Source organism: Bufo gargarizans, chromosome 3, assembly GCF_014858855.1.
Source record: "Bufo gargarizans isolate SCDJY-AF-19 chromosome 3, ASM1485885v1, whole genome shotgun sequence".
In the NCBI taxonomy this organism is placed as follows: Eukaryota; Metazoa; Chordata; class Amphibia; order Anura; family Bufonidae; genus Bufo; species Bufo gargarizans.
This window is the reverse complement of record NC_058082.1, coordinates 392,287,813-392,311,720: the sequence shown is the minus strand read 5'-3', so window position 1 is coordinate 392,311,720 and position 23,908 is coordinate 392,287,813. Positions and strand designations below refer to the sequence as shown.

At 45.2% G+C, this 23,908-nt stretch overlaps 1 protein-coding gene across 1 annotated transcript in view; it reads left to right on the top strand.

Moving 5' to 3' along the window:
• MYO19 (myosin XIX) overlaps positions 1-23,908 on the top strand; it is an 833,713-nt gene that overhangs the window by 106,245 nt on the left and 703,560 nt on the right. Inside the window, exon 5 of the mRNA XM_044285692.1 lies at positions 11,909-12,041. Coding sequence (XP_044141627.1) covers positions 11,909-12,041 — 133 coding nt within the window. The remainder of the gene's footprint in view (positions 1-11,908; positions 12,042-23,908) is intronic.

The following is a 23,908-nucleotide window of genomic DNA, read 5'->3' as shown; positions in this document are numbered from 1 at the left end:
TACAGCCGGCAATGGATGGCATGGAGGAGAAGATGGGAGTGGGAACATGGAGGGACTGACTGATTGCACTGGGGGAGAAGGGGACATGGAGGGGCTGATCTAATGGCAGTGGGGGAGTGGGAACATGGAGGGGCTGATTTGATGACACTGGGGGACATGGAGGGGCTGATCTGAAGGCACTGGGGGACATGGAGGGTGGAAGGGCTGATCTGATGGCACTGGGGGACATGGAGGGTGGAGGGGCTGATCTGATGGCACTAGGGGACATGGAGGGGCTGATCTGATGGCATTGGGGGACATGGAGGGGCTGATCTGATGGCACTGGGGGACATGGAGGGGCTGATCTGATGGCACTGGGGGACATGGAGGGGCTGATCTGATGGCACTGGGGGAGTGGGGGTCATGGCAATGGATGGTATGGAGGGCTGAAGGCACTGGGGTGGGGGAATGGAGATGAGGGCACTGGGGTGGGGGAATGGAGATGAGGGCACTGGGGTGGGGGAGAGCTGAGGGCACTGGGGTGAGGGAGAGCTGAAGACACTGGGGCAACGTAGCTGAAGGTACTGGGGTGGGGCCGAGCTGAAGGCACTGGGGGATAGTTGATATGATGGCACTGGGGGAACTGATGCACTTGGGCTGTTCGCACGGGGGGTCGAAGGGTGTTGGGTCCGAGTTTTTATAAAAGAAAACAGTCTATTCATTTTTTCTTATTAGATTACTCAATTAATTGTAAAAAATAATCAATAGAATACTCAATTACTGAAATAATTGTTTACTGCAGCCCTACATCTAAATGTTCTCCAGTGTGTTATCTTACGTGATTGACAAAGGGGGACCCGTATATCGCGCCCTGCATTGCTAGATGCTGGTGTGAGCGTCGGCCGTTGCAAGGTAGCTGTCTGACGCGAGGTGCTCCCTCTGTCTTGTACTCCCGGCAGCATACATGTGACGTCAAGAGATAACCTGGAAGTGGTAGGGTAGGCGCGCTACTGGTATCTATTTAAAGTGGCGGCATGGGGCTCCACGCTGTCGCCGGACATAACTGAACATATGACCCTGCCATATCTAATACACTTTGAGGTAGCAGGGTACTCACTAGCCCTCCCTTAGTGTTCAGGGTGACACCGGACCACAACTGTGGTGTCATTTTTCAATCTTAGCCCCTCGTCCCCTCATGAGTCTGGGGGTATTCATGAAGATGAAACACAATTTAGAAAATGTCTTTTTAACAATTTTTATTTATTTTGATTTAGGTTTTGAACACCTGAAATAGGTAGGGTAGTGATAGTAATTCCCTCCACTCATTTTCCAGGGACTAATAACAGGGCTAGGTTCCAGGCGGGGCCGCTCTCGTCAGGGCGATGACTCCGTATTAGGAGGTTCTTAGGGTGAAATAGACCTGACAGGGAGAGGTAGGGACAGGATACCCGCATTGTATCACCTTAACCCCTCCCTCTCATCACTTCCCTTGTCAGCAGCATCAGCCCAACCAGTCCTGTATCCAGGTTACAACCTATCAATCAATATACCGGTAAGACTGTTCTAATTTTTGTACCTGTGTTACACTTTTGTCTACTGAACTTTTATTTATTAAAAGTTAAGTTTTAACTTACTATAATTTCCCCTCTTTTTTGAATGTTTTTAGGTTTATTATGTTTCCCCTTAGATGGGGAGATGGTGCCGCTGGGGAAGGGGGGGGGGGGGGAGCTGATGGTACTGGGGTTTGTGGGGGTGGGGCAGCTGATAGCACAGGAAGGGAGCCTGATGGCACTGGTGGCGGGCAGTAGATGGCACTGGGGGAGGGGGGGGGGGCGACAGCTGATGGCTCTGGGAAGGGGCAGACTTGGTCACTGGGGGGGTTGCCGAGCATCATGGCACTGGGGGGAGGGCAGCTGATGGCACTGGGGGGTGAGAGCATGATGGCATTGGGGGGGATCCTGATGGCATGGGACGGGGAAGCTGATGACACGGGGGGGGGGGGCCTTTATGAGTTTTCATAACGAAAAACATTCTTTTAATTTGTTTTTTTGTATTAGAGTACTCGATTCATCGATAGAATACTTGATTACAAAAATAGTCGATAGTTGCAGACTATAAGAGACACTTAGGATTTTTTCCATCAGACCTTAAGGCAGAACCCTATTCTTCATCGGACATCAGATCAGACGCTCCTAACCTTCATCAGTCTCAGTTCAGCCCCCCCATAAGACTACCTAGCTTTCATTGGCCGCAGATCAGATGCCTTCAGCCCCAATCAGACTCAGATGAGTTACTTGTCCTAGGACATATAATGCATGTAGATTATTACTACTCAGAAGCATAACTTTGCATTTATCCACATTGAACCTCATTTGCCAAGTTGATTTCCAAACACTCATGGGCACATTTATTAAGACCGGCGTTTTAGACTCCAGTTTTAACAATGTGCACTCTTCTTACTTCGGCAGATCCACTGCCGCTTCTGAATGTAAGCTTCCTAGCTGTCTTACATTTAGACCATTTTCCAGGACGTCCTCCATGACAGCACTACATGGAGGTTGTCTCCCCCGCCCAATAATGGACAGGGCAGAGAGAGGGTCTCTCTTCAGACCTTTTAAATCCCTTTTTTCTATTTTTTTCTCGCCGGGCTAAAACCCTTAAGCTGGGGTCCCTTAGCCTCCCAGCCCCTCCAGTACCTGTGGGTCATGTGGCTCACTGCTGGGAAAGAAGATCGCAGGGGCTGGGAAATGGTAGCCGCAACCCCGCTGGGGCTCTGGGCTGCAGGATGCTTCCTCCAGGGGAGACGCGGGAGCCGGAGTGCCTTTCTCTTACTTCCGGCTTCGGCGGCTCATCCGGAAGTGACGTCTAGGCGCCGGTGAAGGAGTGCGCATGTGCGTAACCTCCGACACCGGATCCAGCATGGCGGCGCCCTGTGTTTGATCCCCGCGGCGAGGGACGCTAGAGGCCTAGCACTTGGGCCTCGCGTCCCATCCGGAACCCCTGCAGTGACCGGAAGGAATGGGAGGAGCATCCACGCCAGGAGGGGTAAGTGCCAGTGGCATTTAAAGTCTGGTTGGGCTGACTGGGAGTCCCTCAAGTCATGGAGTCATCCAGTATGAGAGAGCAGTCCCCAGACCCCCCCTGCCCAGGGACATGTGAGTAAACCCAGCACTGCAGGGTGGAGTATAGTGATAGGTTTAGCAAGCATTATAGCCTGTTTTCTATCATCATGTCTCCTAGGGGGAAAAAAGATCCTACCTTAAAGGTGGATGCTAAGAAGAAGCCTAAGAGATGCGCTATCTGCAGCAAAAGGCTTCAGGAGTCGTATACAAAGAAACTTTGTGTGGATTGCATTAACAAAATGATGAAAGAGGAACAGTCGTCCCTTTTAACAGACCTTAGAGCAATCATTAAAGAAGAGGTTAAAGCGTCAGTTTCCTCCTTAATAACGCCTAAGGTGGCTGAGCAGACCACTGGGATAAAAAGACCTAGTGAAGCCTTGGAATCAGACCCAGAGGTTATAGAGATGGAGTATTTAGGAGAGGAGGAGGAAGAAGAGTCTTTACCTTCCTCATCCCACAAGGAGAAACGTAAATACTGTTTCTCATCTGAGGATATGGATTCCCTTCTGACTGCGGTTAGACAGACCATGGATATCCCAGACGAACCAACTAAGAGGTCCATTCAGGAGGAAATGTTTGCCGGCCTGATTACTAAACGGAAAAAAGTTTTTCCTCTGAATTCCAGCCTAAAACAGATGATCCTGGATGAGTGGGAAGATGTGGAAAAGAGGCTTTTTATTCCCAGGGAATTCAAAAGTCGTCTATCCTTTGACAAAGAGGACACTAAACTATGGGAGGAAATCCCAAAGATAGACGCCCCGGTCGCCAGGGTAGCTAAGAAAACAGCAATCCCATTCGAGGACTCCTCCCAGCTGAAAGACCACATGGACCGCAAGGCCGATGGTCTCCTGAGAAAATCTTGGGAGGCTTCTGCGGCCTTGATTTCCACTAACGTTGCAGCTACATCTGTGGCTAGGTCCTTACTATTGTGGTTATCTCAGCTGGAGAATCACTTGTCAATGGGAACTCCCAGGGAGGACATCTTGGAGACTATCCCACTCCTGAAGATGGCAACTGCCTTTACAGCGGACGCCTTGGCTGAGTCAGTCAGGTTCGCAGCAAAAAGTGGGGCCCTTCTAAACACCGCAAGGAGAGCTTTGTGGTTAAAGAACTGGTCTGGTGATCTCACCTCAGAAAATAAATTATGTGCAATTCCATTTTCAGGATCATATGTGTTTGGCCCTAGCCTGGACAAAATTCTTGAAAAGGCCTCAGATAAAAAGATAGGTTTTCCTGAAACAAAAACTAGGAAGACTCATTTTTTTCAGAAAAAATTCCAGCCAAAGAACCAAACGTATAAAGATAAGGGAAAATCGGGAAGATGGTCCTATCCTAAAGGGGGTAAAGGCAGAGGGTTTCTGCTTAACCCCAACACTTCCCAAGACAAACAATGACGCCAGGCCAGTCGGGGGAAGATTAAGATCTTTTCTCCCAGCATGGAGCCAAATAACCCAGAACCCTTGGGTGCTCCAAATTATTCAGGAGGGATACAGGATAGAGTTTATGTCTGTTCCGCAACACAAATTTGTGCTGACAGGGTACGGAGGAGGTACACCTCAGGAAAATCTTTTAAAAGACGTCACAAAAAGCCAGATGGTTCATTCAGAACTATAATCAACTTAAAGCCCCTAAATGTCTTCATAAAGTACTGTCGTTTCAAGATGGAATCGATAAGATCGACAACACCCCTCATTTCTCAGGGAGCGGTAATGTGCACCTTGGACTTAAAAGATACATATTACCATGTACCAATACATCCGGACCACCAAAAATTCCTAAGGTTCGCGGTAAGGGAAGCAGGGAAAGTAAACCATTATCAGTTTCAGTGCCTGCCCTTTGGGATTTCAACAGCCCCCCGGGTGTTTTACAAAGTTAGTCATAGAGATAGTGGCCTTTCTCAGACTGAAGGGAATAAAGATCGTACCCTATCTAGACTATCTTCTCCTAACCGCAGACTCTGCACCAGTTCTAATATCCCTCTTACAGGATCTCGGCTGGATCATAAATTGGGAAAAGTCGGACCTAGTACCAGAGACCAGAAAAATGTTCCTGGGAACGCTGCTAGATTCGAACCTACAGAGGTCTTTCCTTCCACCTCAAAAACAGCAGAACCTTGTCAGGAAATTGAAAGCGTTTCAGGGAAAATCCGTGTGCACCATCCGAAACGCCATGAGCGTCCTGGGCCTGATGACTTCTTGCATATTTACAGTACCGTGGAGTCAGCATCACACAAGGGTCCTACAGAAGATGATCCTGTCGGTCTGGGACGGGGACCACCGATCCATAGACTGGAAGATCCTGATAAAGGAGAAATCGTTGGGTAAGCAGGTTCTTAAAGGCAACCACGCGGATTAGACCAACACTAAGATCTCCAGTTCCACCTTGGGACTTGTCGCTAGTACTTAATGCCTTAACAAAACCACCCTTTGAACCCCTACACGAGAGTAGCTTAAAGGGGTTCTGCACTTTCAATTAACTGATGATCTATCCTCTGGATAGATCATCAGCTTCTGATCGGCGGCGGTCCGACACCCAGGACCTCTGCCGATCAGCTGTTTGAGAAGGCAGCGGCGCTCCAGGAGCGCCGCGGCCTTCTCACTGTTTACCGCCGGGCCGCCCGCCCAATGACGTCACGACTTGTATCAACTAGAGTGGGCGCGGCTAAGCTCTGTTCACTTGAATGGAGCTTAGCCGCACCCACTGTAGTTGATACAAGTCGTGACGTCAGTGGGCGGGCGGCCCGGCGGTAAACAGTGAGAAGGCCGCGGCGCTCCTGGAGCGCCGCTGCCTTCTCAAACAGCTGATCGGCGGGGGTCCCGGGTGTCGGACCCCCGCCGTTCAGAAGCTGATGATCTATCCAGAGGATAGATCATCAGTTAATTGAAAGTGCAGAACCCCTTTAAGAAACCTAACCTTAAAAATGATGTTTTTAGTAGCTATCACATCAGCCCGTAGGCTAGGGGAGATCCAGGCCCTCACCATCCGTGAGCCGTACCTTACAATCTGTGAAGATAGGGTCATATTAAGGCTAGACCCGTCCTTTATACCTAAGGTAGTTTCTTCCTTTCACCGGAACCAGGAAATTGTACTACCAACCTTCTACACAGATCCAAAGACCGAAAGCGAGAAGGAGTTCCACCTTCTAGACGTTCCCTCCTTTCCTACTTAGACGTTACCAGTACCTTTAGATTGGACTCAAATCTTTTTGTTCAATTCTCAGGCCGCAATAAAGGCAAGAAGGCTTCTAAAGCGACATTGGCAAGATGGATTAAAATAGTAATTAAAGAAGCCTATCGGAGCCAGGAGCTCCCCTGTCCCCAAGAGGTTAGGGCTCATTCTACGAGAGCAGTCTCGGCTTCATGGGCCGAGCATGCGAATGCTTCTATCGAACAGATATGTAAGGCGGCCACCTGGGCAAGCTCCCAAACCTTTTGTAAGCATTACAGATTAAATGTGTCCGGGAATATTGACCAGTCTTTTGGGTGGAAAGTTCTTCAGGCTGCGGTCCCTCCCTAGTTATTGGATTAATTTGGTATTCCTACTCCATGTAGTGCTGTCATGGAGGACGTCCTGGAAAGTAAGAATTAGTCTTACCGGTAATGATGTTTCCAGGAGTCCGACACGACAGCACTGGTAGTTCTTGTACTATGATACCCATTATTGTGTGATAATCTATAAAACACTGGTGGAGGTGGGGGGGGGGAGCTTTTAACCTCTCTGTTTCCTGTCCCAATAGTGGGCGGGGGAGACAACCTCCATGTAGTGCTGTCATGTCGGACTCCTGGAAACATCATTACCGGTAAGACTAATTCTTACTTTCTATGCCTAAGCCCTGACGGCCCATCCCCTTCCTAGCCGGAGTGGGGAGAAGTCACAGATTGCGTCGCAAAGGACCATTGTGCTGCAATCTGCGCCAAAGTATGCCTGTCCAAGCCAGCTTGTAGTTTACGGACATGTTCCATAGACTGCACAGTACTACATAACTTGCTGTCATTTGTAAAAAAAATGGAAACAGTGCTATTAACCTCTTAAGGACACATGACGTACCGGTACATCATGATGTCCTGGAACTTAAGGACACATGGCAGGCGGTGATCGTAACCCGGTGCCTGCTCCTGAGAGGTGACATCACCTCTCAGGATCGCCTCTGATTGGTTGGTGGGCGGGACGGCGGGAGATTCAAATCTTGCAAGCGCTCCTCTCCTCCTCCTTTTGTGTTCCAGAGCCGGAGGAGAGAGGAGCTGCCTGCACGTAGTCTATCGCTGCAAGCATCACCCCATCTGTGCCCCCCAGGACCCGATCTGTGCCCCAGCACCACCCATCTGAACTTGAGGTACATAGGGAAAGTTTGGGTTGGGCAGGGAAAATAAAGGGAAAGTTAGTTGGATTAGTTTTGATTGCATCACCCTAAGTTAGGGTGTCTGGGCTCCACAGCACAGCTGTGTGATCCTAGACCCCCCCAGGGGTGCTGCCGCTTGCCCTCCCCCTAACTTTTTTGGGGTACAAGATTTTTATTTTTTGGTGTACGCTGACTGTGGCCGGCATTCTTAGCGACTGGCCACTGTTAGCGAATCACACACCCCACTTCGGACGGTTGATCAGAGGTTTTGGATTTATTTCTTTCCACATTTTTGCCCTTTTTTAAAGTTATTTTTATATATTTTTCTGTTCGTTTTATGGTGAGTTCGCGAACACCCGTGCCCCCACACACACGCACTCCAAATAAAGATTTACACGCACGCACATACACACGCAGACACACACTCCCTTGCCGCCAGATCCACGTCCGCTTGTGGGACCGTGCGGAAAAATCAACGGGCCTCCCTGCTCTCACCCTCCAGGTACCTATCCCCAGGGGTGAGACCCATGCCCTTACCACTGGAAACCTGTTGCTAGTCAGGTATAAGGACAAGAGGGATGTCCTTATGCTGTCCGCAATTCATGGTAACGGCATGCGCAAAACCCGGGCATGGTACAAAAAAGTTCCGGTCTACTTGGTACAGGTTGCCATGTACAACTCTACTCTTTTGTGCTGTCCCGGAGCGCTGGCAACACAGGGACATTTCTGCAGTCCTCAAGGCTCTGATCTTTTCGGACCAGGAAAGAGCAGGCCGGAGTACCTCGAACTGTAGGCGCCCAGATCGTCCCTGGCCAACACTTTCCAGGTGTGGTCCCCCATACTGGAAAGAAGGGACGAACCCAAAAAAGGTGCATAGTGTGTCACAGGAGGGGCATACTGAAGGACACCACTACTCAATGTGACACTTGCCCCGATCATCTGGGCCTCTGCATTATTGGTTGCTTCAGGGAGTACCACACTTCCATAGAGTACTAAACTTTTATATTTCAATTTAGCACTGACATCGGGAAAAAAAAACTGTTTCTCAGACTTGAGACACGCAAGAAAACTAAAAGAATTTATTAAAAGTAGACATATTAGGTATCGCCGCATCGATAATAATCTCCTCTATAAAAATACCACATGACCTAACCCCCCAGATTAACACGGTCGAGAAAAAAAAAAGGTGCACCTTACATAATAAAAAGTTTAATAGCAAGTGATCAAAAAGTCATATGGCCCCCAAAATAGTGCCAATAAAACTGTCCTCGGATGCCGCAAAAAAGAGCCCCCACATAAGAGAATTGGATTTAAAAAAATAATAATTTAGAGATACAAAAATATTTTTTTGTATCAAAAAGGATAATATAGTCAAAAACCTAAATAATTGTAAAAAAAAGTAGACTAATTAGGTATCGGCGCGTCCATAAGAATCTCCTCTATAAAAATATCCCATGACCTAACCCCTCAGATTAACACGGTTAAAAAAAAAAGAAATGGTGCCAAAACCGCTATTTTTGGCACTTTTCCATTTTTCATCCGTTTTTTCCGGTAACAAAACAAGGGTTAACAACCAAACAAAAGTTAATATTTATTACCCTGATACTGCAGTTTACAGGAATGCCACATTTGTGGTCGTAAACTGCTGTATCAGTAAAAGCGAGGCCGCAAAAGGAAAGGACCGACGTTTCTGGAAGGCCGAATTTTGATTGCCTTTTTTATTGACACCATGTCCCTTTTGAATCCCCCCTGATGCCCCCCTAGAGTAAAAACTCCCTAAAAGTGACCCCATCTAAGAAACTACACCCCTCAAGGTATTCAAAACTAATAATGCAAACTTTATTAACCCTTTAGGCGTTCCTCAACAGTTAATGGGAAATGGAGATGAAATTTCAGAATTTCAATTTTTGATAACCTTGCCTCACAAAAATGTAATATAGAGCAACCAAAAATCATATGTACCCTAAAAATAGTCCCCAAAAATGCCACCTTATCCTGTAGTTTCCAAAATGGGGTCACTTTTAGGGAGTTTCTACTCCAGGGGTGCATCAGGGGGGTTGAAGCAGGACACGGTGTAAATAAACCGGTCCATAAAAATCAGCCCTCCAAAAACCAAACGGCGCACCTTTCCCTCTACGCCCCACTGTGTGGCCGTACAGTAGTGCATGGCCACATATTGGGTGTTTCTGTAAACGGCAGAGTCAGGGCAATAAAGATACAGTCTTGTTTGGCTGTTAACCTTGCTTTGTTAGTGGAAAAAAAAAATGGAAAATTAGTCAAAAAAAATGAAATTCTCAAATTTCATCCCCATTTGCCAATAACTCTTGTGCAACACCTAAAGGGTTAACGACGTATGTAAAATCAGTTTTGAATACCTTGAGCGGTGTAGTTTCTTAGTTGGGGTTACTTTTAGGGAGTTTCTACTCTAGGGGTGCTTCAAATGGGACATGGTGCTTTGTTAGTCGAAAAAATTGGTTAAAATGAAAAATTGGGCAAAAAAATGAAATTCTCAAATTTTATCCCCATTTGCCAATAACTCTTGTGCAACACCTAAAGGGTTAACAATGTATGTAAACTCAGTTTTGAATACCTTGAGGGGTGTAGTTTCTTAGATGGGGTCATTTTTGGGTGGTTCTATTATGTAAGCCTCGCAAAGGTGAGGTTTTTGTAAATTTCTGAAACATTTCAAGATTTGCTTCTAAACTTCTAAGCCTTGTAACATCCCCAAAAAATAAATTATCATTCCCAAAATAATTCAAACATGAAGTAGACATATGGGGAATGTAAAGTCATCACAATTTTTGGGGGTATTACAGAAGTAGAGAAACTGAAACTTTGAAATTTGCTAATTTTTCAAAATTCTGGGTAAATTAGGTATTTTTTTTTATATAAAAAGTTTTTTTGTTGTTTTTTTTTTTACTTCATTTTACCAGTGTTATGAAGTGCAATATGTGACGAAAAAACAGTCTCAGAATGGCCTGAATAAGTCAAAGCGTTTTAAAGTTATCACCACTTAAAGTGACACTGGTCAGATTAGCAAAAAATGGCCTGGTCCTTAAGGTGAAATAAGGCTGTGTCCCTATGGGGTTAAAGGGGTTGTCCAGACTTTTACTATTGATGACCTATCCTCAGGATAGGTCATCAATATCAGACTGGCGGAGGCACCCCCGCCAGTCAGCTGTATGAGGAGATGGCGCAGGCAGGGCACACCTGCCGTCTCTCCCTTCTCTTTTCCTTTCTGCTGCTGCTGTCTATGGCAAAGACCATAGACAGCAGCGGCGAACAGGAAGGTAGAAGGGAGATGGCATGTGTTCACTGAATACAGCTGATCGGCAGGGGTGCCAGTTGTGAGCCCAGCCCCCCTGGTCTCATATTGATGACCTATCCTGAGGATAGTGGAAAAAAAAGCAAATTGACGGCAGCATCTCCAGAAGTGAAATTTATTCGCAGTGGGTCCATAAAAAACAGGTGCAACGTTTCGACTAGCAAGTAGTCTTTATCATACATATAGAGTGTATCAAGACTATATATATCATACATAGTGCGGCCTATAAGCGTCATCTACCATTGATGATCCAACGTTATTCAGACAAACACCCGTTCATTAAAACTCACCAATGTGGTTTATCTTTCATGTGTATGTCACATAAATTAGACAATTAAAAGACCACAAGGGGGCGGTAGCTAACGGGACACCTGGATCATGCACATCCACGCTAGTGTCTCATTGATCCAAATGCGCATGCCAGAATTGTCCTCCTTTTCGCGCAAGAATACATAAGTCACATGTCCTGATCGCAGTCACCTGACCGAACACGTCATCAAAACATAATCACATGAGTGGACATATGTCTGGATCACGTGATTTATCACTGCTCATATGACCGCAAGGTGCGTCTCTATTACTATAGAAACCAACCATAAATCATAACAAAGGATCTATACCGAAATCATAGGTGGACCACTCCTTGTACTCTGAGGGCATATGTTGAGCGGTCTAGGGGCAAATATTAAATATAATGTTAGAACTCGCATTGCAGTAACAAGTCAACCCGTGCATGACATGGGTTCCGAATGCCACTTTGCCACTCTAAAAGAGAAAAATGTAAAAGAGAAAAATACTATAAACTTAAAATCAACTCAATTATACTTAATTGGCTATATACTGATGATGGCATTTATCTTCAATATCGTTAATAAATAATAAGGGACCCAGCACTGAACCTTAGGTTATGCCACCTTTCATCTGGAACCATTCAGAATAGGAATCACTGACCGCAACTCTCTGGACACTGTCCTTCAGTCCAGTTTTCAATCCAACTACAAACTATACGTTCTATGAGCTGGATAGCCACTTTAATGGATCTTTTCTTTGTATTGCTGGAATATAACTGTGAAATAATGATCCTTGATAGATGTTATAAGATTGAGAAGAAATTTCTGTAATGGTTTTTATTTCTTTTTATAGACATGGACAACTCGATGCCTAATGAAGTTTTATACTGCAGTCTCTTCTGCTAGTGTGTTGCAAGAATCCAACAAGACGGTGGAAAGAATAGAGAGTAAAGTTCTTGATTCCAATCCTGTTTTGGAAGCATTCGGTAAACATGTACTTTGTTCTCATTTATGTATCAGGCTAAGGCTACTTTCACACTTGCGTAATTGTTTTCTGGTATTGAGATCCGGATGAGGATCTCAATACAGGACAAAAACTTTTCCATTTAGTCCTCATGCATTCTGAATGGAAAGAGATCCGATTAGGATGCATCAGGATGTCTTCCGTTCCGGCAGCATTCTGTTTTGTGTACGTTCAAAACAAGCGTATCCGGCACTGAAAACAATGCAAGTCAACAGTGACGGATCCCATTGACTTTAAATGTTTTTATTGATGGATCCGTTGTTTTCCATTTTGATTTTACAAAACCGCATCTTAACAGAACATATGCATCCTGATGTGCAAAATCAAAATGGATCAGTTTAATTCTGCTATTGAGATACTTTGCCAGATCTCAATACTGGAATTGAAAACCAAAGTGAGAAAGTAGCCTTTATTTATCTTGCCTTTGTTTTCGTATTTTACAGTGAATATAGAAAAAAAAGATATAATAAATAATATAAATGAATACTTATGATTAGGGCTGCACGATATGGGAATTTTGTGCGATTGCGATTAGGGCCCTAAAAATTGCGATAACGATATGCGATGCGATATTTTAAAGGAATTGTGCTAGAGGTCTATTTGCTTGGATTTTCCCATATGAGCCGCTTCGCGGCTGGGTATGACAGTTATGGGGGATCTGTGGATGACGCTGAGTTATGGGGAATCTGTGGAGGGTGCTGTTATATGGGGGATCTGTGGAGGGTGCTGTTATATGGGGGATCTGTGGAGGGTGCTGTTATATGGGGGATCTGTGGAGGGTGCTGTTATATGGGGGATCTGTGGAGGACTCTGTTATATGGGGGATCTGTGGAGGACGCTGTTATATGGGGGATCTGTGGAGGACGCTGTTATATGGGGGATCTGTGGAGGACGCTGTTATATGGGGGATCTGTGGAGGACGCTGTTATATGGGGGATCAGTGGAGGACGCTGTTATATGGGGGATCAGTGGAGGACGCTGTTATATGGGGGATCAGTGGAGGACGCTGTTATATGGGGGATCTGTGGAGGACGCTGTTATATGGGGGATCAGTGGAGGACGCCGTTATATGGGGGATCAGTGGAGGACGCCGTTATATGGGGGATCAGTGGAGGACGCCGTTATATGGGGGATCTGTGGAGGACGCCGTTATATGGGGGGATCTGTGGAGGACGCCGTTATATGGGGGGATCTGTGGAGGACGCCGTTATATGGGGGGATCTGTGGAGGACGCCGTTATATGGGGGGATCTGTGGAGGACGCTGTTATATGGGGGGGATCTGTGGAGGACGCTGTTATATGGGGGGATCTGTGGAGGACGCTGTTATATGGGGGGATCTGTGGAGGACGCTGTTATATGGGGGGATCTGTGGAGGACGCTGTTATATGGGGGGATCTGTGGAGGACGCTGTTATATGGGGGGGATCTGTGGAGGACGCTGTTATATGGGGGGATCTGTGGAGGACGCTGTTATATGGGGGGATCTGTGGAGGACGCTGTTATATGGGGGATCTGTGGAGGGCGCTGTTATATGGGGGATCTGTGGAGGGCGCTGTTATATGGGGGATCTGTGGAGGGAGCTGTTATGGGGGACCTGTTGATGGCACTGTTATAGGGGATGTGTGGAGGACACATAGGGCCATGAGGGGGGCCAGCTTAAGACATATAGCATCTTATGCTGGTCCCCCTCATGTGTCCTAAATTGGGCACATAACTGCCTTTTGCGTGTAAAGTGTTTTACTAGTGTGTGTGTGGGTTAAACAATCTCTCTCCTAACAGGTCCGGCCTCTGTACTCACTATGAATGCACTGCACTGCAGCGAGCGGCAGCGAGGTGGCCGGCCGGCGCGTGACTGACGTCACTTAGTAACGCTCCTGCTTCCTGAAGTGGGAGGAGCGTTACTAAGTGACGTCAGTCACGCGCCGGCCGGCCACCTCGCTGCCGCTCATTGCATTCATAGTGAGTACAGAGGCCGGTGTTCCGAGCGCCCGTAATTTTTGCCTACCCCAACTCTGCTGAGGCTCCCGGCGCATGTGCGTGGGCCATAAATCTAACCTACCGCCCCCCCGTCGGCACGTTCACATTCACTTGCCCTGAAATGTTGGTCCCATAGTTAGTTCTGCGCAGGCGCTAACACCTTCTTTTCAGCCACTGAGGTGGCGAGCTCGGCGACACACCTCCTTCTGAGCCTTCCGATGCCTCTACGTCACTACCGGAAGTGACGAGGGTACCAACTTTTTACAGGTACCAACTTTTCACGGAACACCGGACCTGTTAGGAGAGAGATTGTTTCACCCACACACACACTAGTAAAACACTGTACATGCAAAAGGCAGTTATGTGCGCGGGGCCCCTTCATATATATAATCGCGGCATTTTCGGGTCGGCCAAATCGCCATATCGCATTTGCCGATTATCGCGATTCCATTGTTTTTTCGATTTATCGTGCAGCCCTACTTATGATTATTACTCTCATACCGTGGTGTGGATCCAGATAGAAAACAAGTTTTCCACAACTGCACTTACAGGAGAGTGTTCCCGCCCCCAGGACAGGAAACAACGCAGGAGCACATGATTTAAAAGGCCTCCTCCCCTTACCTATTCAGTCGTTGTTTCCTGTCCTCGGGATGCGTGGAAACCTCTCCTGCAGTGCCAGGAATGTATGTTTTTTTTGCCTAGCCTTGCTTCTTCCTCACATTAGGTGGGAGGACTGGTGCTGGGAACGGGTACCCCGGGGACACCCTACCTCCCTTACCCATTCCTCGGAGTAAGCCCTGCGTACAGGCATCCTCGGGCTTGCGATATTCCCAGGTAAGGGGAAATTGCGTGGGATCCTGACCCGTGACGTCACCAGGCAAGATTCTCCTTGGGCAAGAGAATCTTGCATTAATGCCGCGGCTTCTGGGGATGTTAAGAGAGTGACTACAGAATCATTCAAATGTGATAAGCTGGCTGAACAAGCATGCCCTTACCGTCTGCAGTCATGCTTGCCCCTGTGGATACTGATGCCGCAAGAAAGCCTGGAGATCCCGCTGCCTCTGACCTCAGCTCGGTAAGCCTCCTCCCCTGGGGGACTTATTTCTTCTATCCTTTCTGTGTCTTTTAGTCTGCACAGCTCCTTGGGTACTATTGGTGGCAGTGAAATTCCACCCTGGTGAAAGTGGTGGCCTTTTAAATATTCATGGCCCTATAGCCTTTTGTTTTTTTTTTCTTTTAAAGCTTAGGGCACTGAGAACATGGCACCTAAACCAGCCAGTGGAGATTCAGGACACAGAAAGTGTGCCATCTGCAGGAAGTCCTTTTCCTCTAAATCTAAAAAAGCCTTATGTCAGAAGTGCACTGAAAAAGTGGTTACAGAGGACTAAGTATCCTTCCTTTCTTGACTCCATGAGAGCTATGCTTAAGGAGGATGTTAATGCGGCAGTGGACTTAAAAATTGCACCACAATCCCCACTTTCATCCACATCTCAGAGATCCCATACTGAGGTTGAGGGAGAATTATTATCTGATCCAGACTCTGCTTCCTCAGATGACGGCTTGGGTAGACCTTTGTTTCTCCTGGAAGAAACAGATGGTCTTCTAAAAACCATTAGAGCCACCATGGATATTGAAGTTGTAAAGGAAGCTCACTTCATTCAGGATCAGATGTTCCAGGGTCTGGAAGATTAGAAGGGCCTTCCTGATCCATAATAACATTTAAGTGTCTGATATCCAAAGAATGTAGAGATCCTGAAAGGAGAATGGCTGTAACAAACTCCTTTAAAAGAAAATATAATTTTGCAGAGACTGAGTCTAATCTTTGGGACAAGGCACCAAAGGTTGATGCCCCAGTTGCTCACATTTCTAAAAAAAAAAACTCTCTCCCCCTTGAAGATATGGGACTCTTACGAGAGCCCATGGACAAGAAACCAGAGAGTCTCTATAAAAAAATAATAACTGGGAGACAAATATGGCTATGTTGCACCCTAGTATTGCTTCTACTTGTACAGCCAGAACACTGTCTGTCTTGCTTAATCAGTTAGAGGACCACTTAGCTGTGGGAAGAAATCGTATTCTCCTTGCCTATTTTAAAAAAGCTTTAAATTTTTTAGCCGACGCGTCTGCTGACTTAGTCAAATTTTTCACCAGGTCAGCCGCTCTGTCTAATTCGGCTCGTAGAGCGATCTGGCTTCGGTCATGGTCAGGTGACGCAAGTTCAAAAAGCCATCTATTTGAGATAGATTGTTTGGCTCAGGGTTAGATGATATCCTAGAGAAGGCCTCTGATAAGAAAAAAGGATTACCTTTGGAAAGCTGTTATTTTCATCAAAGGCGATCCTTTCAGATCCAGAAAAGAACAAGACTGGATCATAAGAAGAAAGAAAGATCAAGGAAGTGGCAGCCTTCTATGGGCAGAGGAAGAGTATTCTTATTTAATCCTGAGAGCTCCTCCCATCCCACACAATGACGCCAGAGGTCAGGTAGGAGGCAGGTTAACAGGCTTAACCTCAACCTGGGAACAAATAGGAGCCACCCTGTGTGTATTAACTACCCTAAAAAAAGGTTTAAGACTGGAGTTTTTATCCCCTCCTCCAGATCGATTAAAAATAGTAACATAGTACATAAGGCCGAAAAAAGACAGTTGTCCATCCAGCTCGGCCTGTTATCCTGCAAGTTGATCCAGAGGAAGGCAAAAAAAAACACTGTCTCAAGAACAAAGACAGTCATGTTTGAAATCAGAAATATCTTCCTTGGTAGAAAAATAATTCTCCTTCTAGTCCCAGAAGATCAGTGCGGCAAGGGTTTCTGTTTTCCAGTATTTCTGGTACAAAAGCCAAACGGATCCTTCCGTTTAATAATACATTTAAAATCCCTGAACAAATCCATTGTCTACAAGAAGTTCAAGATGGAGACTATAAAATCAACTTGCTCCCTCAAATTGTTACATGGTAATGATGAATCTCTAGGATGCTTGTTATTGTGTTCCGATATATCCACTTCATCAGAAATATTTGAGGATCACTAATTTCATAGGAGAACATCTAAACCATTTCCAATTCAGAGCTCTTCCATTCGGTCTCTCCTCAGCCCCAAGGATATTTTCAAAGATAATGTCAGAGGTCACAAAATATTTACATCTGAAAGAGATTCTAATTGTACCTTATCTGGACCACTTCCTGATCATGTCGCCCTCAGAAGAGATCCTGCGGTCCAACCTCTCTCTGGTTCAGAAATGCTTTACCACCCTGTGGTGGATCATAAACTTCAAGAAGTCAGACCTGTCCCCAGACAGAAGAAAGATCTTCCTGGGAGTACTCTTGTCTACTAATGTCCTTTTTACCTATAGAGAAGAAAAACAATCTACTTCAAATAGTCTCTTGCTTCTGCAACAAAAGGACTACTTTCTTAAGGAATTTCGTGACTGTCTCATGCCTTCTGACGGCTGCAATCCAGTCGGTCAGATGGGCTCAAAGTCACACAAGGGTACTTCAGGCCTTCCTCTTATTCTCCTGGGACGGAACAAATTCTGCTATAGAAAAACGTATTTACATTACCAGTGCCGTAAAGAAGTCCCTGATGTGGTGGAGAATGGGGAATAACTTGCAGACAGGGGTTCATTGGCGACAGGGGAGACAAATTATGATAACCACAGGCGCCAGCAGCTCAGGATGGGTTGGTGGGGGGCATGCCGACGGAAAGATGGTCATGGGCAGATGGGGAGCAGACATATTACATGCTTCTTCCAATTTAAAAGAACTCTCTACCATCTACAAGGTCATTACTTCCATTCACACTCCCTCATCTCCAAAACACAGACAAAAACACAGCGGTTGCTTACCTGAACAGGCAGGGGAGGGACAAGAAGCCACTCTCTGTGGTCAGTGTCTTGCAACATTTTTCTTTTGGCAGAAAAAAATCTAATATCTTTAACTGTGGTCCATGTCAAAGGAGAATAAAATATAGTAGCCGACTTCCTCAGCCGCAGAACTTTGAAGGAAGGAGAATGGTCCCTAAATTCTCAAATATTCCACAGATGGGGAATACCAGACCTAGATCTATTTGCCACAAGGGTCAACAGACAGACCAGAAGATTTTGCTCCCTCCCCTGTCTGGATCAGCCTTTATGGATAGATGCTCTATCCCAGCCGAAGACGCTACTTTGTGTTCTCTCCCTTCAGTTTGATTCCAAGAAGGTAGAGGAGGAAGGGGCTCAAGTAGTTTTCATTGCTCCATTTTGGCCAGAAGGTCTTGTTTTCCCTGCTGCTCCGGCTGTCTGTGGGAATATTCTGGACCTTGCCCTCGATCCCGAATCTTCTCCATCAAGGTCTGGTAGGTCATTCCTAGCCTATAACATCCAAAATCTATTTAAGAACCTGGAACCTTTATCCTTCTCAAATAGCCTTTATCCAGACATCCCTCAGATCCTTGGTTTCTTACAGGCAGTATTGGATAAAGGTCTTAGGCCCGCTACACTCAATATATACTCAAAGTATAGATATCAGCTTTAAGTGCTTTCTAGATAGAAAGATGGCAGACTCTCCTCTTATTATTTTTTTTTGTTTTAAAGGAGCTACAAGAAGGTTGCCTACTTATCCGTTCAGTCATTCCACCCTGGGACCTAAACTTGGTCCTCTCAGCCTTCATTGAACCAGTGGTTCGGATTCCTTTGAAACTACTCGCCTACAAAACAGTTTTTCTAGTAGCAATAACAACTGCAAGAAGGATTGGAGAAATCCAGGTGTTCTCCTGCAAGCCCCCATATCTTACGGTCCTGGACAATGGTATAATTCTCAGGCATTGTCCTTCCTTCCCAAGGTTGTCTTCAGGTTTCATTGTGAACAGGAAGTATCATTGCCTTCCTTTTGTCCATTTCCAACTACTGAAAGAGATACAAAATTCCACAACTTGGATGTTAGAAGAAGTGTGTTATCTTAGGCTACTTTCACACTAGCGTTCGGGTGTCCGCTTGTGAGCTCCGTTTGAAGGGGCTCACAAGCGGACCCGAACACATCCGTACTGCCCTAATGCATTCTGAGTGGATGCGGATCCGCTCAGAATGCATCAGTCTGGCAGCGTTCAGCCTCCGCTCCGCTCAGCAGGCGGACACCTGAACGCTGCTTGCAGCGTTCGGGTGTCCGCCTGGCCGTGCGGAGGCGTGCGGATCCGTCCAGACTTACAATGTAAGTCAATGGGGACGGATCCGTTTGAAGATGTCACACTATGGCTCAATTTTCAAACGGATCCGTCCCCCATTGACTTTACATTGAAAGTCTGGACGGATCTGTCTGAGGCTACTTTCACACTTAGAATTTTTTTTACGTTATAATGCAGACTGATCCGTATTGAACGGAGCCACCGTCTGCATTATATGAGCGGATCCGTCTCAGATGGATCCGCTCTGAACGCAAGTGTGAAAGTAGCCTTACCTGGATGCCACGGATCAGCTCTTCCTCCAATACCAAGATCCTAACAAGGGAAAGGCGGCCAGCAAGTCATTCATAGCAAGATGGATCAGGGATGTTATTTCCTTAGCCTATGTCAAGAAGGATCTCCATCCCCCTGCCGGAATAAGAGCTCACTCAACTAGAGCTGTCATCCTCCTGGGTAGAGTCTGCTTTATTTTCTCTAGACCAGATCTGTAGAGCAGCTACGTGGGCAAGCCCTATGACTTTTTGAATCATTACAAACTAGATATTCTTAAGAACCAAGACTTGTCTTTTGGTCGTAGAATCCTTTCTGCTGGTGTCCCTCCCTAGAGTTGACTACTCTGTTAATCCTTCTGTAAGTGCCATTGTAGAGCGCCGGGGGGAAAGGGTTAATTACTCTTACCGGTATTTGTTTTTTCCAATAGCCTCCACAACGGCACTGGGTTTTCCCTCCCTTTTTTTTTCCTATTTCCGTTTTTTTGTCAAATTATGTATTTTGATGTTTAACCTCTTGCCGTCACGGTAACGCCGATAGGCGTCCGGACGGCAGCGCTCTCAGGTGTCAGTGACACCTATTGGCGTCATCTCGTGAGACCTTAGATTTCTTGTGAACGTGCGCTCACAGGAGCACACGTTCACAGGATTGCGCAGTATTCAAGTTTAACTACAGCCTGCCAGCGCTGATCATTGGCTGGCAGGCTGTAGATTTTTAAAAGAACCAATCAAATAGGTATGTCAGATGCTATTTTGTAAATAGCGTCTGATATACCTGCTCCTCTGGCGGTCCCTTTTGCTTGGATCGACACAGGCAGCTATGTAAGTAGCACCAAGCACCACACACACATTACACCCCCCCCCCCCGGTCACTTATTAACCCCTGATCACGCCCCTGTCATTGATCACCCCCCTGTAAGGGTCCCTTATCACCGCCAGTTACTTAGCTACTTGTTAGGTAGTTAGCGCCCAACCCACCGCACCACAGTCACTGATTAGTCGCTGATTAGCGTCATCGGTGTCGCTAATCAGAACTAGTACTATATAGTATCTGTAAGTGATCAAGACTGACCTAGGCTGCAAGAAAGTGTAAATTACAACTTTAAAAAAAATTATACAAAGTTGTCAATTTACAGAGATATTTCTCTCACCCAGCATGGGTATATGTAAACATACACCCCAAAACACATTGCCCTACTTCTTCTGAGTACGGTGATCCCACATGTGTGACACTTTTTTGCAGCCTAGGTGTGTAAAGGCGCCGAAAGTCCAACGAGTACCTTTAGGCTTTACAGGGTTGCTCACAATTTAGCCCCGCCCAAAATGCCAGAATAGTAAACACACCCCACAAATGACCCCATTTCGGAAAAGTAGACACGCCAAGGTATTCACTGAAGGGCATAGTGAGTCCGTGGGAGATTTGATTTTTTTTTTTGCCAGAAGTTAGCAGAAATGGAAACTTTATTATTATTATTATTTTTTTTCCTCAGAAATTGCCATTTTCCGCTAACTTGTGGAAAAAAATTAAATAATACTCACCATGAACTCACCATGTCCCTTCGTGAATACTTTGGGGTGTCGTCTTTCTAAAATTGGGTCATTTGGGCGGTATTTATACTATCCTGGCATTCTAGCACCTCAAAAAACATGACAGGTGCTCAGAAAGTCAGAGCTGCTTCAAAATGCGGAAATTCACACTTTTGTACCATAGTTTGTAAACACTAACTTTTGTGCAAACCAATAAATATACACTTATTGGATTTTTTTAAATCAAAGACATGTAGCACAATAAATTCTGACACAAACTTGTATAGAAATTTAATTATATTTGAACAATTTTACCAGAAAAAGTCAAAAATACACTTTATTGAGAAAATTTAGTTTTTAAAAAAAATTAATATCAGAAAAATGAAAAATCTCAGCAGCAATTAAGTACCACCAAAAGAAAGCTGTATTTGTGAGAAGAAAAGGAGGTAAAATTCATTTGGGTGCCAAGTTGCATGACCGAGCAATAAACCGTTAAAGTTGTGAAGTGCCGATTTGTAAAACAGGGCCTGTTCACTAGGGGGGTATAAACCTGTGGTCCTTAAGTGGTTAATACATTTTTTGTTCTTGCATTACTTCCGTGTCCTCTTATTGACTGAATAGGTAAGGGGAGGAGGTCTTTAAAAATCATGTGCTCCTGTGTTGTTTCCTGTCCTTGGGGCGGTGACACCCTCCTATAAGTGCCATTGTGGAGGCTATTGGAAAAAACTATTACCGGTAAGAGTAATTAACCCTTTCTTTGTTTTTGTGGAGAATACTTTCCTCTCTGTTCCAAATCTTACACTGGTTTCTATTTTTGGTTTGCTGTCCACTAATATCATACATCTTTTTCAATGTTTATTTTACCCAATATTTTCCTATTTAGTTTGTAATGGGGACTTTTTATGCCTCTTCAATTGCATAATCCTAAGTTTCAGTGTTGTACCACATTTGCAACTTCTCTGCTCTTGCCTCCAACCTAACCAGATTTATTTGTAATATAATACTGTCCCTTTCTATGTCAGTTACTGTACAGAGTTTACACTATAAGCCCTCTACAATAAAAATCTAAGCAAGAACAGCTCCCAGTACTGACCCCTGTGGTACCTGATTAGTAACTGTGACCCAGTATGAACATATAATTTTATTACCGACACCCTTCCTTTACCACCATTCAGTAATATACCCAATTATTACATTTCCCTCATTTTATGTGCCAGGTTGCATTCTTATTTCGCTCATATGAACATAAAATGTACCACATTTTTCGATCCATAAGACGCACCTAGGATATAGAGGAGGAAAATAAGAAAACAATATCAGACCCACTTTCCTCATTAGACCTCAGATCAGACCCCCAGCTCCATCAGATATCTGTATGAGACTCGGCTCCATCAGACCTCTTTACCATACCCCCAGCTCAATCTTACCTTTGTATCGAACTTAAAAAAAATATAAAGAGTAAAGAAAAGAACTTACCTCCCCTGCTCTGGACCTGCGCTGCCACTCTGCAGACCCATACCCACTTGTCTTTTGCTGCCCCCACTCTGTACTGTGACCTGATGCTGTGTGTGCCTACATGCACTAAGTCCTTATGCTGTACGGCATACAGATGGAGACCAGGGAGCAGTGAGTACAGCAAGAGCAGCACTACACTCGCCGTTCCTAGTGTCTCCTGCATATTAATGACCGCTACAATAATGAAAGCATTCATTAGTATTTGCTCCATAAGATGTACTGCCATTTCCCACCTGCTTTTGGGGAAAAAAGTGATTCTAGTGGTGCACAAATTACATAAAATGTTTTTACTTGTGGCATATAGCCAGTAATATATTATGTTACATAAAACAACATGCTAATAGTTTAACCCCTACAGCAACTTGGCCTTAGAGGAACTGTGCTCCTGCTATCCCTGATTGTCACCTTGGAAAATGTGATTGTAGGGTGCTGATATCTTCACATGGCATCCAGGAGTCGAATCGATCGCCACGATCAAACCCCCCCCCCCCCTGGCCCCCTGTATGACTCCTAGGCAGTGCCAGAGGCAGTTGTCCAGTGATGGCATGATGCACTGCTAAAATAATGCACTGCATTATCTTAGTAATGAAACAATTGTGCTTGCTAAGAGCGAAGCGCAGTGATGTAAGCAGAAGTTGGAATCAATTCAGACAGCGATATATTAGGGCACATAAACATACCGAGGGACTGGAGTAGTGACAAGAGGCACATGAATGGCGCATAATCTGTAATGAAAGTAAAATTGGACATTACATCCCAAGCCTAGGATGGCAAGCGTTGTATACGCAAACCATCAGAATGTTTTTGCACAACATTGGGTAACGAGCCAGACATCCAGCTACAGTTGTTTCATTGACTTCATGCAACTGTTCTTAACCACTTCCAGACTGAGCCATTTGCCCCCTTCCTGACCAGGCCTAATTTTGCAAATCTGACATATGTCACTTTATGTGGTAATAATTTTGGAATGCTTTTACTTATCCTAGCCATTCAGAGTTTGTTTTCTTGTGACACAGTTGTACATCATGTTAATGGTAAATTTGAGTCGATATGTTGTACCTTTTATTTATAATAAAAATCCAAAAGTTAACCAAAATTTTCATAAACTCATATGTCTATTTTATGTTTGCATCATTTTTATAATATAATGTTACTTTTTTAGGATGTTAGAAGGTTTAGAAAAAAAAATGTAAACATTTTTTTAAGAAAATTTCCAAACTCAAACTGTTTTAAGGTTAGGTTCTGAAGTAATTTTGAGTATCTCACATAATAGAAAGTAGCCATAAATTACCTCCTTTTAGAAACTACTCCCCTCAAACTATTCAAAAATGGTTTTAGAAATGTTGTTAACCCTTTAAGTATTTCACAGGAATTAAAGCAAAATAGAG